We start from the raw sequence: 16,538 nt of genomic DNA on the forward strand, positions 1-16,538 counted from the left end.
GTATATATGGCCAGGGATTCTAAGCAGGACCTTCAGGTGCAGAGGCAGATGTTGTGCAGTCTCAGCACAGTGTCACGCTGGCCACACGGGCTGATTGCGTGCAGGCATCCAGGATCTGCTCCTGGTAACTCACGGCAGTGGAGTTTAGCAGGCAAGCAATAAGGCAGTGTGCAAGAGCAGCAGGGCTGGGCACAGCAGAGAGAGCAGGCAAAGAGCAGGGAAGCAAAGCAGGTTGTTCACCTGCATATCTCCTTTTATCAATGTGGGCAGAGATTAATTGCCCTTTGGACGCAGAACAGCCAATCAGGATGGCAGTTAGCCAAACCAGACCATATTTGGCAAATCCATAGGCTTGCTTTTCCCTAATTTGGGAACAGCACAGGCCTTGCACTAGGCAGGCACAAGCTGAGTGTGTGTACCTTACCACAGGACCCTGGGCAGGCCAGACTCAGTGGCTCCAGGTTCTTTTGTGTCCATTTCCCACGCTTGCCTCTCTGGTGGAGCAGGAAAACATGCCTGGGCAAGGCAGGACATGGATAAGCCTATTTTGGGCCTATCAGGCCTACCACAACACTGCTCCAATTATGCTGTCTTTTCTAAGCAAATCCTGGCAAAGATGGAAATAGCTTTATGGTTTTAGTAGCAATGGTTTGGTTCTAACAATTTACATATAGTTATTGAATTTAATTTAAAAGATTTTCTTGTTTTATAGAAGCAGACCCAGAATTATCCATTCCAAATAAGCAGTAAGAAACAAAACCAAGAAGAGGTAATTACCTATGGCCAGCACGACAGTGAAAAGGATGAGTTCATTATTGAAAAGCTAAAGGCAACTGTGAATGAAATTGCAATAAACAAGAATAAACTAGAAGAAGAAAACCTGAAGCTCCATGAGGATCTAAAAATGTACCAAAAGCAGTGCCAGGTAGTAATAGTTTTTCTTTTGTGTGATGACTGCAGAATTAATGTTGGCAAATGAACCACTTAAGAATATACTTTAAAATGCTGGACTGACATGCATATATAAAAGACCTGTACATTAGAATCATAGAATCATAGAATCAACCAGGTTGGAAGAGACCTCCAAGATCATCCAGTCCAACCTATCACCCTGCCCTATCCAATCAACTAGACCATGGCACTAAGTGCCTCATCCAGGCTTTTCTTGAAGACCCCCAGGGACGGTGCCTCCACCACCTCCCTGGGCAGCCCATTCCAATGCCAATCACTCTCTCTGTGAAGAACTTCTTCCTAATATCCAGCCTAGACCTACCCTGGCACAACTTGAGACTGTGTCCCCTTGTTCTATTGCTGGTTGCCTGGCAGAAGAGGCCACCCCCCACCTGGCTACAATGCCCCTTCAGGTAGTTGTAGACAGTAATAAGATCACCCCTGAGCCTCCTCTTCTCCAGGCTAAACAGGCCCAGCTCCCTCAACCTCTCCTCATAGGATTTGTGCTCCAGGCCCCTCACCAGCTTTGTTGCCCTTCTCTGGACATGTTCCAGCACCTCAACATCTTTCTTGAATTGAGGGGCCCAGAACTGGACACAGTACTCAAGGTGTGGTCTGACCAGTGCTGAGTGCAGGGGAAGAATAACCTCCCTTGTCCTACTGGCCACACTGTTCCTGATTCAGGCCAGGATGCCATTGGCTTTCTTGGCCACCTGGGCACACTGCTGGCTCATCTTCAGCTACTATCTTCCAGTACCCCCAGGTCCCTTTCCTCCTGGCTGCTCTCCAGCCACTCAGTCCCCAGCCTATAGCGCTGCTTGGGGTTGTTGTGGCCAAAGTGCAGAACCCTGCACTTGGCCTTGTTCAATCTCATCCCATTGGCCTCTGCCCACCCATCCAGCCTGTCCAGGTCCCTCTGCAGGGCTCTCCTACCTTCCAACATTAGGTATGTTCTTTGCAGGAATGCAGAATGAGCTGGGAACAGTAACCTTTTTTTCAGCAGAACAAAGGAAAACCAGAAATGTGTTTGACATGTATTAGTGTATTTTACTGTTTGTTTATCTAGGGGGTTATAACTTTCCTGTATCCATAGCATCTACAGGAACATAGCCTGCTTCACTTGGTTTCTTGTATATAAATTACTCCTGTGAAATCTCTTTAACTGATTTACAACTAGTTGCAGGCTGTGCCATACAGCTAGTAAGTGAGCATATAGAAAAGTGTATGGTATATTTTTTTCATTACTGAGAGAAGATATTTCAGTCAATGATTTTTTAAGCTGGCAGCTATATGAAGAACCATCAGCTTCTAGCTTATCTCCAGTTTACCATTTTTCAGCTATGGTGGATGTTGGTAGGTGTTGATCTCTTCACTCTACTACGAGTAATAGGACAAGAGAAAATGGACTTAGGTTGTAAGAGGGAAGGTTTAGTTTGGGTATTAGAAGAAACTTCTTCACTGAAAGGGTTATCAAAGACTGGACTAGGCTTCCCAGGAATCCCTGTCCCTGTAAAAGACACAGAGATGTGATGCTAATGGGCATGGTCTAGCACCAGACTTGGTACAATTAGATATTGGTTGGACTCGATGATCTTGAGGGTCTTTTACAACCCACATGATTCTGTGATGATGTGTGTGAAGACAGCCATTTGGGCCTCTTTCTCTGGTCATCATATATAAGTTTTGACAAGACTGAGATAAAACAGGATCTTTGCAGCCTTTTTTATTATTTATGTTTGAAGCAGATCAGAAATTAGCTTCTCATGGATATGTATTTTTCTGGTAACATATAAATTATACTTTTGCTTATCTATTTAAGCACTTCCAGGTTTGGTAATATATTAAGTGGCCTATAGTAAATTCAACTCTGATGATGGATAATTTCTTTCATTTTATAGACAGCCTGGAAGAGTTATAACTTCATATGCAATATACTTCAGATGGATGAAGATAAATGTGGTGGAGGTTAATTTCAGGTGTTGTCAGAGCAGCCAAGTTTAGCACATACCATTTTTATACATTTCATTTACACATTAGTTCACCAACCCATTTTTCTATATACAAGTTGTTGATATGCAAGCAAAAAGCTCTCTTGTGGGGCCTCTTCCAGAGGCTGCCATCAAAGGTAGTGAGACTAGAATATGGAGTGGAACAAATTGTGGCAATTGGAGCAGGTGGATAGATGCAGGTGGGTAAATGTCATTGTGCTGTAGCCTTTAAGCATGAGTATTTCTGGAATTATGTGAATAGAATACAGGAGCTGAAGTCATTTTAAGTAGAAATGGTGTTAGATGTATGTAACATTGTCAGCTAAAGGGCAGAAAGTTGCAGAGTAGCTGTGCTGGTGGTGTGGATTATTGCTGTGCTGTTAGAACAGTTGCAAATAGCTGCAGATGTGAAGCACTGAAGTCAAGTCAGTCTGTGGTGGAAAAGTGTAGCTCAGAGAAAATACATTTTTTTAGGAGTGCCTCTATGAGAAGGAAGGATGAGCAAGGGCTGTTGTCAACCAGAAGAGCTAAGCAGGTTTGCATAAAGGAATGCTAAGTGGAGGATGGGAATAGTCGGACCCAATGTGGGTCTATTCCTCTACCTTATGAATTATATAACAAATTAATTGCAGCCATACTTGAGAGGCAGCCTGAAAACATCACACAGGAGGCTTTGGTTTTGGAAATTCTGCATTTAGTCAGCTGCTGAACACTAATTCACATAGAAATATAGAATCTAATTGTATTTAAAAGGTTGAAGAATACATTGGGATTGTGTGGCAAGGTAGTATGGAGACTACAGTGGTAGCTTCTGTGAGAAGACACCGGAAACTGCCCCCATATTTAATAGATCTCATGCCTGCTGGCTCCAAAATGGACCTGCCATTGAGAAAGCTTGAGCTGGTTGGCAATGGTGGTAGAGCCTCTGGGTTAACATACATAATAATAAGAAAAAAGACCTGGTGTGCAAGGGCAGCTGAAAGAGAGGAGCAAGAATGTGTGAAAGAAAGAATTCTGTGGAAACCAAGGTCAGTGAAGAAGGAGGGGGAGGAGGTGCTTTGGTTACTGGAGTAAAGATTCCTTTGCAGCCTGTGAAGACCATGATGCAGAAGGTTATTGTTCTGCAGCCCATGGAGAGTAACAGTGGAGCAGATATCCACCTGCAGCCTGTGCAGGATCCCATGCCAAAGCAGGTGGATGCACCTGAAGGAGGCTGTGATTCCATGGGAAGCCCATGCTGGAGCAGGCTCCTGGCAGGACCTGTGACTTCATGGAGAGAGGAACCCACTCTGGAGCAGATTTTATAGCGGGACATGTGGCCCCTTGAGGGACCTACATTGGACCTCTCTGTTCCCAAAGGGACACAAAAGGACCCGCACTGGAGCAGTTCATGAGGAATTGCAGCCCATGGGAAGGAAGTTCATGGAGGACTACTGGAGCAAGAGAAGAGTGTGAGATGTTCTCTCCCTGAGGAGGAAGGAGAAGCATAAGCAACATGTGACTGCAAGCCCTGGTCCTTTTCCCAGTGTGCTGCCGGGAGAAGGTAGAGAAATTGAGAGTGCAGAAAGAAGGAAAAGGGGGGCAGGAAGTGTTTTAAGATTTGGATTTATTTCTCAGTATCCTACTCTGATCTGATTGGCATTAAATTAAATTCATTTATTTTCATCAGGTCTGGTTTATGATGGATTTTGCCCTTGATGAGTGATATCTCCTGGTCCTTACCTTGACCTGTAACTAAGCCTTTTGTTGGGCTTATTTCCTCCCCTAACCAGTTAGGGGAGTCATCTAGCTGCTTTAGCAGGCACCTGGCATTCAGCCAGGGTCAACACACCAGAAAAACCTTTGAGTAGCATTAAAACAGGAACTGAGCAGAAAATGTTTGAGTCTTCCTTTTGATATCGAACACAACAAGGTAGTCAAAGCTAAACTTCACAGGATAAAAAGAGGACCTGAAAGTTGACTGTGTAAAAAGCTGTGTTTCATTAGATACCTTTAAAACAGAACCAAAAGTTTTCTGGTTCAAAATTAATTTTCATTTTGGTGTTTTAACTGGATGCAATAGCTGAAGTGGTACATATCTAAATGATTTTTTTTGAAGTGATGTGTGAAACTCTTGACCTGAAGTTCTGTTTCAATTATTGCTGCAGCTGCTGCTGTGGCTGCTGGTGTTCCTGCTATCATTATAATTCACAGAAGAAAATAAAATTTATGTAAATATGTATGATGACTGCAGCCTGCCACAGATGATGTGACTTTTACCACACAATCATGCAGCATTCATTCCCCTTATCCACTCCAGAATGAAATCAGAGGGGTAACCTTCCCCCAAAATCCTATATTATAAAATAATTGTGCCTATTTCTTGAATGTTGAAGTCGTGAATACGACCACAAGCAAGTTTTGCAATTTGAACAGTTCATTAAGCTTATTTCCCTTGAATATGCCCAGACCTGCATTTCAGACTTAAAAAAAAACAAAACAAAAAAAGCTCTCAGCCTTAATTTAACAAAGGGTAAGATGAATGAATCTATACATGCAGCCCCTACAAAAAAAGGCAAAAGCACTTCATATCTGTCTTCAGCAGCCCTTTCAGCCAGAGGAAAACCACAGGCTTCTTGGAAGGAAGGTCATTCTCATATGAGGCTCCAGAGGAAATAAACCTTTGAAGTTCCTTGCTTGCAGTGTCATTTCTGGATTCCACTTGTCTTTTGAAAGTGTAGAGGCTTTGTTTTGGCTTTTAAACATGGAAACTGTATTCAAATGAAGAAAATGTGGAAAATATTAGGGGTTTTTTGGTGTAATAATTTTGAAGGCAAACGATCAACATTCTTGGAAAATCCTTCTGGAACATGCTTCTGGATCTTGGGTGGGGAGGAAATAAATATTCTCAAGATATTCTCAACATGAGGAGAAACTTCTGTACAGTGAGGGTGATAGAGCACTGGAACAGGCTGCTCAGAGAGGTTGTGGAGTATCTTCTGGAGGCTTTCAAAACCTGCTTGGATGTGTTCTTGTGTGAACTACCTTAGGGGATCCTGCTTGGCAGAGAGGCTGGACTTGATGATCTCTGGAGGTTCCTTCCAACCTCTAAAGTTCTGTGATTATTATTGCAAGAATCTCATTATAATTGCTACTTCTGATATTTATCAGTTATCTTTTCAAATTCTTATCTTTAGCATGTTTTCAGCATATTTAGGGCAAATTCTGACTGCTTTGAGAATTTGGATTTCATGATGCCAAACATAATATGTATACATTCTGGTTTTCTATGACGTTATCAATCAGGAATTAAAAGTGAAATAGAGAGAGGATTTGTGGAGTCCTAAGAAAAATAATTTTGTGATTGTTTGAAAAGGTTTTGATGTTCATTGAAGTAAGCAATTAACTCCATGCAGTTAGAACTGGTTTTGGAGATGACTGAGCACATATCTAAGTATGTGAGTCTAGATGCATCTGCTCCACCCTCCAGGCAGTGTTTAATTAAGAAATATACATAATCCTGCCTTTCTACAGCCTTGTAGTTTTCAAACTTACCAGCCTGGAAATGGTAAATAGAAAATGGAAGGTAAATGGAAATGGAAAATAGAAAATGGAAGGTACTTATGGCACTAATTCTTGCATACGAAACGTACTCTACAGTGCAGAAACTGCTGAAACTGTATTTAGATGCATTGAGTACAATAAAGAACTTCTGACTGAACTTTCTTATGATAGCTTCAGAAATAGATGCATTGGAGCATTGCAAAATGTAAAGAATATTCAGCATCTCATTTTAAGATGGCATTTTTGGAGAAGACACTGACAAAAGAGCAATGCCTATTTCAGAATGAAAGCATGTGTGTCCATTCACACAAAGTATACAGATAGCAGAAATAAGGTGTTTAAAATACAGCAATTTTTGAACTTCATTCAAATCTGTAATTTTATTTATTTAGATCTATTTTATTTATTTCTGTCTTTTCTTATTCTTCTAGAACATGGAGGCAGGCTTTTCAGAAATGAGAAATGAGTTGCAGTCACGAGATGCTCTCTGGAGAAGGATGCAGCTGGAATGCCAACAGTTGCATACAGAATTGCTGAAAATCAGAGAGTATAAAGATATGCAGGAAATTCAAATGAAGTAAGTTGAAGACAAGATTTAAATTAACAAGTACCTCTGAGCTAATAACTTTTTTCTTGCATTTGATTTTTCTGTTTGAAAAGGTACTCTGGATTCAAATGGATTCGATAAACAATTCTAGAACAAACACTTTCATCAGCAGTTGTATATGACAAGATTGCAGGCAATAGATGGAGGCTCTGTTAAAAGACTTCAGTGCTGCCTAAATCTTCACAAAGCAATGCATTCCATGCATTTCTATTTCTGTATGTTTACAGTTTCTTTCATTTTCTCAGTATTAAAACTCTTTGGAAGCAGATTCTTAGGAAGATGATTCTCCCTAAATTCCTGTGAGCAAAATTATCACCTTTTTATGGTTTGCCTAATCTACTGTAGCTATTTCAGATTACATGAAATACCAATCTACAAGAGATTTCAGGATTCTTTTTGCATGTACTTGCATTGTCCTTAATCTCTAGAGATCTCCCAAGATGATCCAACCTGGCTTCAAACAAATCTTTGGTTGCTTTTCTCCTTTTTCATCAGCAAGCAGGTCTTCCATGTCTAAATTGTGGTATTGTAAGCTAGAGGTTATTGACCATTCTGCTTGTTTCATGTTTTGTTTATTTCTAATTCAAAGGAATCAATCATCTTGTGTACAACTTACTGAGCAACTAGAAAATAAAAGCACTGAGTTATTACTATTGGCACAAAGTCAAGAATGCCAACGAGAAGAACTGAACAAGGTATTTCATATTATTAATAGCATCCAGATCTTAACTGAAATATAGGATTTTTAGAAGAGGGCAAAGTACTGAGCTTGGGTATGTGCATGTGCAGAAGAGAGCTTTAGGAAAGAATGAAATTGTCATATGTGAAAACGTTTGAATTTCTGGATGTAGTGGTAGAGCTGTAAAATCACCATTCTGATTCTGTGCACTAAGAACAGAGCTAGCTACTTTGCTGAAATGCCTAAGCATCACTTTGATTCAGACAATACCATGCAAATAATAAACCTTCCAAGGTTGTGAGTAATTAAATAGACTATAGGAGGTAAGTAATGATTTGTAGGTGGTCTCACATGTAAAATGTGCTAACAACTCAACTGATACAGATCACTGTGGCAGGTGCTTGCACAAAGCTAAGCTTAATCAGTCACCTGCTGCACAGAGCTCTTTAGTATGAAAAACTGGTCAACAGCTAGCTGAACGTGAGCCAGCAGTGTGCCTGGCCAGAAGAAGTAAGGAAGTGCCCCTGTACATAGCACTGATGAGGCTACACTTTGAATACTGTGTTCAGTTTGGAGCCCCTCACTACAAGAAAGATGCTGAGGTGCTGGAATGTGTCCAGAGAAGGGTAGTGAAGCTGGTGATGGGTCCAGAGAACAAGCCTTATGAGGAGTGGCTGAGGAAACCAGAGTTATTCAGTCTGGAGAAAAAGAGGCCTGAGAGGAGACCTTATCACTGTCTACAGCTATCTGAGAGGAGATCGTAGTGAGGTCAGTCTCTTCTCTCAAGTAACAAGTGATAGGACAATAGGAAACAGCTTCAAGTTGTGTGAGGGGGTACTGTGAAAAACATCTTCACCAAAGGGTTTGTCAAGCACTGAAACAGGCTGCTCAGGGAAGTGGTTGAGTCACCATCTCTGGAGGTATTTAAAAGATCTGTTGATAGGATGCTTAGAGGCATGGTCACCTGGCAGTGCTAGGGTAGCAGTTGGACTTGATCTTCAAAGTCTCTCCCAACAAAAATGATTCTATGGTTCCATGCATCACATTGCATTGTGCATTCCAGAAGTGCTGTGTGCAAGCAGTAGTGGCATGGCTTTGTGGAATGGCATATGGCTTGGCAGGCCAAAACACTCTGGAAGTAGAGGCTGCTCAGAACTCCTCTTACAGGCACGTTGAGGTTTTGCTGAGCAGCAGCGTAAGCAGGAATATCTGTAATTGGATGCAGCTGACTTGGGTACAGCAATTTTGGCAGCATAGTCATGATCTAGCTCCTACATCTACATCTATTTGTTTACAATTCTAGTATTTCTGTGTAGTTTGCATAAATAAAAATGAAATGCCATCTGTTACTGATTGTGTACAGTACTCTGAGAAATTATTAAAATGGTTTAAAACCTCTCCTAGGAGGACAGGCTGAGAGAGTTGGGGTTGTTCAGTTTGGAAAAGAGAAGGCTCTGAGGAGACCTTATTGTGGCCTTCCAGCATCTGAAGGGGGCCTGCAAGAAAGCTGGTGAGGGACAGTTTAGGGTGTCTGGTAGTGACAGGACTAAAGGGAATGGATCCAAGCTAGAGGAGGGTAGATTTAGATTAGACCTTAGGAAATTCATCACCATAAGGGTGGTGAGACACTGGAACAGGTTGTCCAGGGAGCATGTGGAAGCCACATGCCTGGATGCTTCTAAGGCCAGGCTGGATGTGGCTCTGGGCAACCTGATCTAGTGTGAGGTGTCCCTGCCCGTGGCAGGGGGGCTGGAACTAGATGATCCTTGAGATCACTTGCAACTTCTGTGATTCTGTGAAAAGATTGTTACACTGTTTTTAATAGTTTTGTTTCTTAAATGTCAATCTATCAGTACTAAATTGTCAGTTATAGTAGAAAGATTGTAAAAGCAAACTTTGTGTTGATTCTTTGGAGAAATGTGCAGAAAGTTTGACCTTAAATCATAGAATGGTTTGAGTTAGTTGGACCTTAAAGATCACCTAGTTCCAACCCCCCTGCCACAGGTAGGGACACCTTCCCTTAGACCAGGATGCTCGAGGCCTCATCCAGCATTTCCAGGGGGAAGGCTTCCACAACTTTCCTGGGCAACCTGTTCCAGTGTCTCACCACCCTTACTGTAAAGAATTTCTTCCTAATATCCAGTCTAAAGCTACCCTCTTCCATCCTGAAACCATTTCCCCTTGTCCCACCAGTACAAGCCCTTGTAAAAAGTCCCTCCCCAGCTTTCTTGCAGGTCCCATTCGAGAACTAGGAGGCTGCTATAAGATCTTCCCAGAGCCTTCTCTTCTCCAGGATGAACAGCCCAAACTCTCTTGGTCTGCCCCCCTCTGGACCCACTCCAGCAGCTTGATATCCTTCTTGTGTTGGGGGGCACCGGAGCTAGATTCAGTAATCCAGATGGAGTCTCATGAGAGCATAGGGGGAGTATCACCTCCCTTGTCCTGCTGGTAACACTTTTTCTGATGCAGCCCAGGATATGGTTGGACTTCTGGGCTGCAAGCACACTGTTGGATCATGTTGACTTTTTCATCAGCCAACACCCCCAAGACCTTCTCCTCAAGACTGCTCTCAAGCCGTCTTCCACCCAGCCTATATTTGTGCTTTCATATATGTGTCAGGAATAATTCTCCTAAAGTGATTTACCATATATACTCTTTATTTCTAACATAGTTTCTAACACAATTTTGCATTAAAAAGTCACTAGATTGATTGATTTGTGTTGCTTCTAAGTTAATTTAGGTTTAAAATATGTTTAATGCAGCCTAAATTAACTTAGATGCAGTATAAATAAATCGCATTTAAGTTCATTGGATAGGTAATTCCTTGGATATTCTTTGCCATAAATTCCAGTTCTTAAAATTAACTTTATTTTTATTCCATACCTTTAAAATGTTAATTAAAATGCCTTGTAATTTGCTCCTTTCTAATACTAAATAGGCAAATGGTGGCACAAGAAAAGGGTTGGAAAAAGGTGTAACAATAAATAAAGCCGTGTGCACTGACTCATGAGGATATTTTATTATACAATCTCAAAATCTCTGATTTGGTTATAAGAGTCAGTGTCTTGGAAGCAACAACAGAAAAGGCCCTGGTGGGTAGCAAGTATTGCACAACATTTTTCCTTTTTGAAACATATTTGCTACAGATAAGAAACCATCTTCATCGAGAGGAGCAGTCCCATTGCTCTGAGCAGGAAAGAATGAAGACAGAAATCTCTGACCTGACAGAAGAGCTTCATCAGAAAGAGATTACTATAGCAACTATCATGGAGAAAGCTAGTCTTCTGGAAAAGCAGTTAAAAATGGAGTTAGAGATGAAAGACAAATTGTTAGCAAAACAACAGGTATGTAAGCAGTCAAAACCAGTCTAGATCCTTTTACTCCACACTGTTGATAAATACACACATTGTCTGTGGGGAGAAAAAAAAAGACATTTCTTTTCTTGCTATAATTTTAATCAGCAGTGCTGTAGTGTCTGTGCAGTATTACTAAGCCAGTCAAACTGATACTGGAGCAAGAAAGCAGTCAGTTGTGAGTCTAAAATAGAATGAATTGTGACCGTCAAATGTAGTTACCATTTTAATGTGAAAAAGGTCTTGAGAACTTCCAGATTGTTGTTATTAAATAAATGCACTTTATCATCAGAACTCTTTATCAGAGTATCTCAAATGTTTCCTAGTTTTTCAGTGTTCTAAAAGCTTTTTAAAGATTTTTTATGCAACTGTGCAGAAAAATCTCATACATTTAAGGATGAAACCTGTTAAGCTATCAGTGTTTTGATGGCAAAATTCAGTTCTCCAATTAAAAGGGTTTTCTTCATTAGATACATGTTTAGAGGCTTCTGGGTATCTCTGGGATTTCTGAGGGGGTCACTGCATATTAAAAACTATGTTTAACATAATACAGTACTTTCAACAATAGGGAAGTTAGTGTTTGGGAAAATGAGAGAGGCCTCCTGCATTGTGGCACTCCTTACCAGGCCTTTCACCAAATGAGTAGATGTTGTTTCTAGACTTTGTGACTGATTTCATCCAGTTCCAGTGGACTGCAAAATCTGTCCCTTTCTCTGTTTAGTAACTGCATGTGATCTCTTATTTTCCTAAGTGTTTTCTTCTTTTAGAAAGGTAAATTAAATCAGAGGCATCACATTTGTGTATATTTTATAGATGGTTTAAAACTTCTTTCTGCTTTAGCACTGCTGTATTCTTTATATATACATATATATGTTGCAAAATTAAAGTGATGTGTAACTATACTCAATGCTATTTTCAAGTTAACTGCAATATTCTTATATTTAGCTAAGAACTGAATCTTTTCCTAGCTGCTGGATTTCCAATACAAGGTTATCAAATCTGAAAATGCACATCTAAGAGAGATGGTGGACAACCAGGAGTGTAAAAGTCACATGGTAATTTTTTAATAGATCTATTCAGTATTACATTTCTTGTAAATGTAGATTAAGATTGTGGCATATTTAGAGATATCTGAGTTATGTAAAATAAATACATTAAAATAAGGTGGTGAGAGACCTTGAGCACAGCCCTATGAGGAGAGGCTGAGGGAGCTGGGATTGGTTAGCCTGGAGAAGAGGAGGCTCAGGGGAGACCTCATTGCTGTCTACAACTACCTGAGGGGAGGTTGTAGCCAGGAGGAGGTTGCTCTCTTCTCTCAGGTGGCCAGCACCAGAACAAGAGGACACAGCCTCAAGCTACGCCAGGGGAAGTTTAGCCTTGAGGTGAGGAGAAAGTTCTTCACTGAGAGAGTCATTGGACACTGGAATGGGCTGCCCGGGGAGGTGGTGGAGTCGCCGTCCCTGGGGCTGTTCAAGGCAAGGTTGGACGTGGCACTTGGTGCCATGGTCTAGCCTTGAGCTCTGTGGTAAAGGGTTGGACTTGATGATCTGTGAGGTCTCTTCCAACCTTGGTGATACTGTGACACTGTGATACTGTAATTAAGAGACATTCACAGAGCACCTGAAGATGAGTAGAGCTAGGAATTGTTTTGGCCTTAATTGCAGTAAACTGGAAACAAACAAAATTTTTCAGTAACTCTCTAGCCAATAAACAATTTCTGGGAGTCTATTTTTTTGGAAATGGCATCACTTATTTCAGCAAATGTATATTTTTATACAGTCATCTTTCTCACAGATACAAAAATAAGTCCCTTTTTATTACTGTTTTACCCCTTTATTCATATGACATTTAAAAAACTGAACACGTTTTCCCCACACCCAGCTTATTTTCAGAGTTTAGTGTTTATTTCTTTCCAAATGGTGGGTATTTAAAGTTTCATTCATAAAAAGCGTGCCAAGGATCATGCAGAACTATAGTTTATATGGATGTAATAAATATTATATATGCTGCTTTCCACAAAAAGCTTGCAAATGTCCTCTGCTTACAGAACAGCTGCAGTTAGCAGTTATTTTATCATTACTGTCTACAACTACCTGAAGGGAGGTTGTAGCCAGGTGGGGGTTGGTCTCTTCTCCCAGACAACCAACAACAGAACAAGGGGACACAGTCTCAAGTTGTGCCAGGGTAGGTATAGGCTGGATATTAGGAAGAAGTTCTTCACAGAGAGAGTGATTGGCATTGGAATGGGCTGCCCAGGGAGGTGGTGGAGGCACCGTCCCTGGGGGTCTTCAAGAAAAGCCTGGATGAGGCACTTAGTGCCATGGTCTGGTTGACTGGCTAGGGCTGAGTGGTAGGTTGGACTGGATGATCTTGGAGGTCTCTTCCAACCTGGTTGATTCTATGATTCTGTGATTCTCTCACTAGAAAAACCACTGGAATGTTGCTTGTAAATACATCTTAGAGGTGTTTGTACCCTGTCAGCTGTCTTACTGTAGACTGACAAATGCATTAAAGAATGCCACATTTTCCCACACCCTTAAAGTAGCATTTATGTGTATCAGTGGTTCATTGCCTAGCCATGCATAAGTATGTGTATATATAATATATTATTGTGAAAACATAGATGGATGCCTGCATGTCTGTAGCTCTGTTCTACAGTGATACTCTTCACAAAGACTGAGAAGAGCTGTCTGACAACAATCTTTAATATGTTTATTAAATGTTAACAGCAAAATCCACTTACTAGACACACCAAGGTCACTACACGTATCGATGTGTTTGTGGATGTAATACTTCTTTCTTATTCTACCAGTGTATTGTCAGGATCTAATGATTGTGAGATATTTGATGCTAAGTTTTCAGAGATAAGGGATTTTTATGAATGTGTTTATACCCTACAGTAGAGCACTATGCACTAGTGCCAGGTTAGGTCAGTGTGGTGCAATTCATCAGGCAGGATTATTTGTTTGAATTTCAAAAGCTATGCAGCTGTGCCAGTTCAGATCAGATTCATGCCATTAGAACTGTACTGTGATTCTGGAGCTATTAATGGTAGGGTGACTGAGCACTTTCCTTCTTCCTCTGTTCTGCCACTCCACTTGGGACACATAGCTAGGTCTTTGCCCCTCATCTTTGCAAAATATATTACATTTTCTGATAATTTCTGGCACCTCTGTGTGAGCTTGGGTCATAAATTTCCCCTAAATCTAGCTAAGCAAGCCAAGGTTTGTAGGACAGGATGACATCAGACCAGTTAATGTAAGGAATGGACATGCTTTCAGGTGCAGGAACCCAGTTGTGCTAGCAGTATATGAAGAACCAAACCCTTAATACTCGTTAGTAACCAGGATCCAAAAGAATAAGGTACATGTAGAAACACACAAAAGCACCACTTAATAAAGTGAAGTGTGTACATTTTTAGTCCTTGGTGTGTAATCTGATAAACCTTTTGGGAATTTTCTGTTGATGACAATACAGTTACTGCAAATGTATTTCCATAATGCAATGCAGTATTATGCAGAGAGGTAGTTCCAGCTTAGATAACTCAGGTGTGCAGCATAAACTTCATGGACTAAGTGACAGGGCAAAACAGGAGTAGGCTGTTCTGACTAGCCAACTTGCAGAGCTAATGTCCCACCTTCCCCTCTTGATTCCCCTAGTGACTGTGCCTCTTTAGCCCTTAGTCATGGTGCCCATGCTGCTTGCACTTGCAGTGTTCTGTCTTTTATAACATGTGCTAATCCAACAGAGAAGCAGCGTAGTAACACAGCTGGAGAGCACTGTGCTCATGTGGCTTTGCTGCTTCTGAAACTGAAGGTGACTGTATCTCAGCACAATATTAAATTGTGCCTGTGGACATACCTTGTATCTAGTATAGTAATGAACTTCCATAATTTTTCATGTTATTTTTGGTGGAATTGTTACTGGAGGGAGCAATACAGTCTGCAGCAGTAGCTGTTATGGTTGTGTTTATGTCATAAGTTTTACAAAGCAAGAGATGAATTTACAACAGTAATATTTTGAATGCATGATTGTTGAGAAAGTTTAATTTGTTTTATTGTGTTACAGAGGCTATTATCCCTTCTTTTCCATCTATCTACTGTGGGTTGTTTTTTCTGGAGGCAATTGTCTTGGTTTGCTCTAAGTACTGCACAGTTATATATGGTAGCTGTGTATTTCTGTAACACAAAACATTGTTTCACCTCGAGGTTTACCTGCTTTGGTGTTTTCTTTATTTGTTGCTGTTGTTGTTAAAAATACGAACATCCATTTACTGTGGCAAAAAAGTAACTACTTAATGATGGTTTTATCTCCTGTCACAGAGTATAGATTTATCTAACAAAAAACATGGAGATTTCACAGCTTCCATGTGCAAACTGGAGCATGACAACGTAAGACTACAAAATAGTCTTGTTAAACTACAAAATGACACAAGCACGTTGATGCTGGGTGGCAGGGATATGTGTGGAGAAACAGAGCACAGCTACCAAACCTATTCAAACACTCAAGAAAAGGAAGAGAGGTAAGATTTTCATTGTACACATATGTGACACTTTCTCTAAGTTCTTTGACAGCATCTAACTGGCCAGGCTTTTTTCTGTTTCTATTCATTCAGGACTCCCACCAACATAAATAGCAAGCCTATTTAGTATATAGGTAAGAGTTTCCTACAGTTTTCTGTGTGGCTAACTGAATTTGGCAATAAATGAAGTCCCAGAAAGGTTTGCTCATTATTCTAGTATTTCACACATGAAACAACTTACAAAACTTCTTACGTGCTATTTAAGCTACTCTTAGTTCCAGGCTTTGCAAAACAGGACAGAATGTAATTTACTGCCAAATAACAACAAGACAAGGAGAGGATATAAAAGCCAACATGAGAGGTAAACTGCTCCACAGGAGGTTACCTTAATAAGCAGGTTGAACCACCAGTCCTGCTGAAAAGCTTTGTGTCCTGCCAGTTTCATATGCTGGAAGTTTCATTAAATGTATTTTAATGCCTTGTGTACTTCTTGTGGTCTTATGTGGCCTCTTCTCCCAGGTAACCAGCAATAGAACAAGGGGACACAGTCTCAAGTTGTGCCAGGGTAGGTATAGGCTGGATATTAGGAAGAAGTTCTTCACAGAGAGAGTGATTTCCCATTGGAATGGGCTGCCCAGGGAAGTGGTGGAGGCACCGTCCCTGGGGGTCTTCAAGAAAAGACTGGATGAGGCACTTAGTGCCGTGGTCTAGTTGAGTGGCTAGGGCTGGGTGCTAGGTTGGACTGGATGATCTTGGAGGTCTCTTCCAACCTGGTTGATTCTATGATTCTATGATTCTATTATTCTATGTGACCTGATTTAAAAACAAAACAAATAAACAAACACATAATTTCAGATGGCCTGAATAAATCATTGTTACAATATACTCCCTGTTA

The 16,538-nt window shown here is 40.8% G+C and overlaps 1 protein-coding gene across 1 annotated transcript in view; it reads left to right on the top strand.

Annotated features, from left to right (window-relative positions):
- DEUP1 (deuterosome assembly protein 1) overlaps positions 1–16,538 on the top strand; it is a 60,736-nt gene that overhangs the window by 26,257 nt on the left and 17,941 nt on the right. The window contains exons 6-11 of the mRNA XM_064140513.1: positions 713–925; positions 6,914–7,059; positions 7,679–7,784; positions 10,915–11,112; positions 12,090–12,176; positions 15,444–15,643. Of these exons, the coding sequence (XP_063996583.1) occupies positions 713–925; positions 6,914–7,059; positions 7,679–7,784; positions 10,915–11,112; positions 12,090–12,176; positions 15,444–15,643 (950 nt within the window). The remainder of the gene's footprint in view (positions 1–712; positions 926–6,913; positions 7,060–7,678; positions 7,785–10,914; positions 11,113–12,089; positions 12,177–15,443; positions 15,644–16,538) is intronic.

This window comes from Pogoniulus pusillus, chromosome 3, assembly GCF_015220805.1.
Source record: "Pogoniulus pusillus isolate bPogPus1 chromosome 3, bPogPus1.pri, whole genome shotgun sequence".
Taxonomy (NCBI): Eukaryota; Metazoa; Chordata; class Aves; order Piciformes; family Lybiidae; genus Pogoniulus; species Pogoniulus pusillus.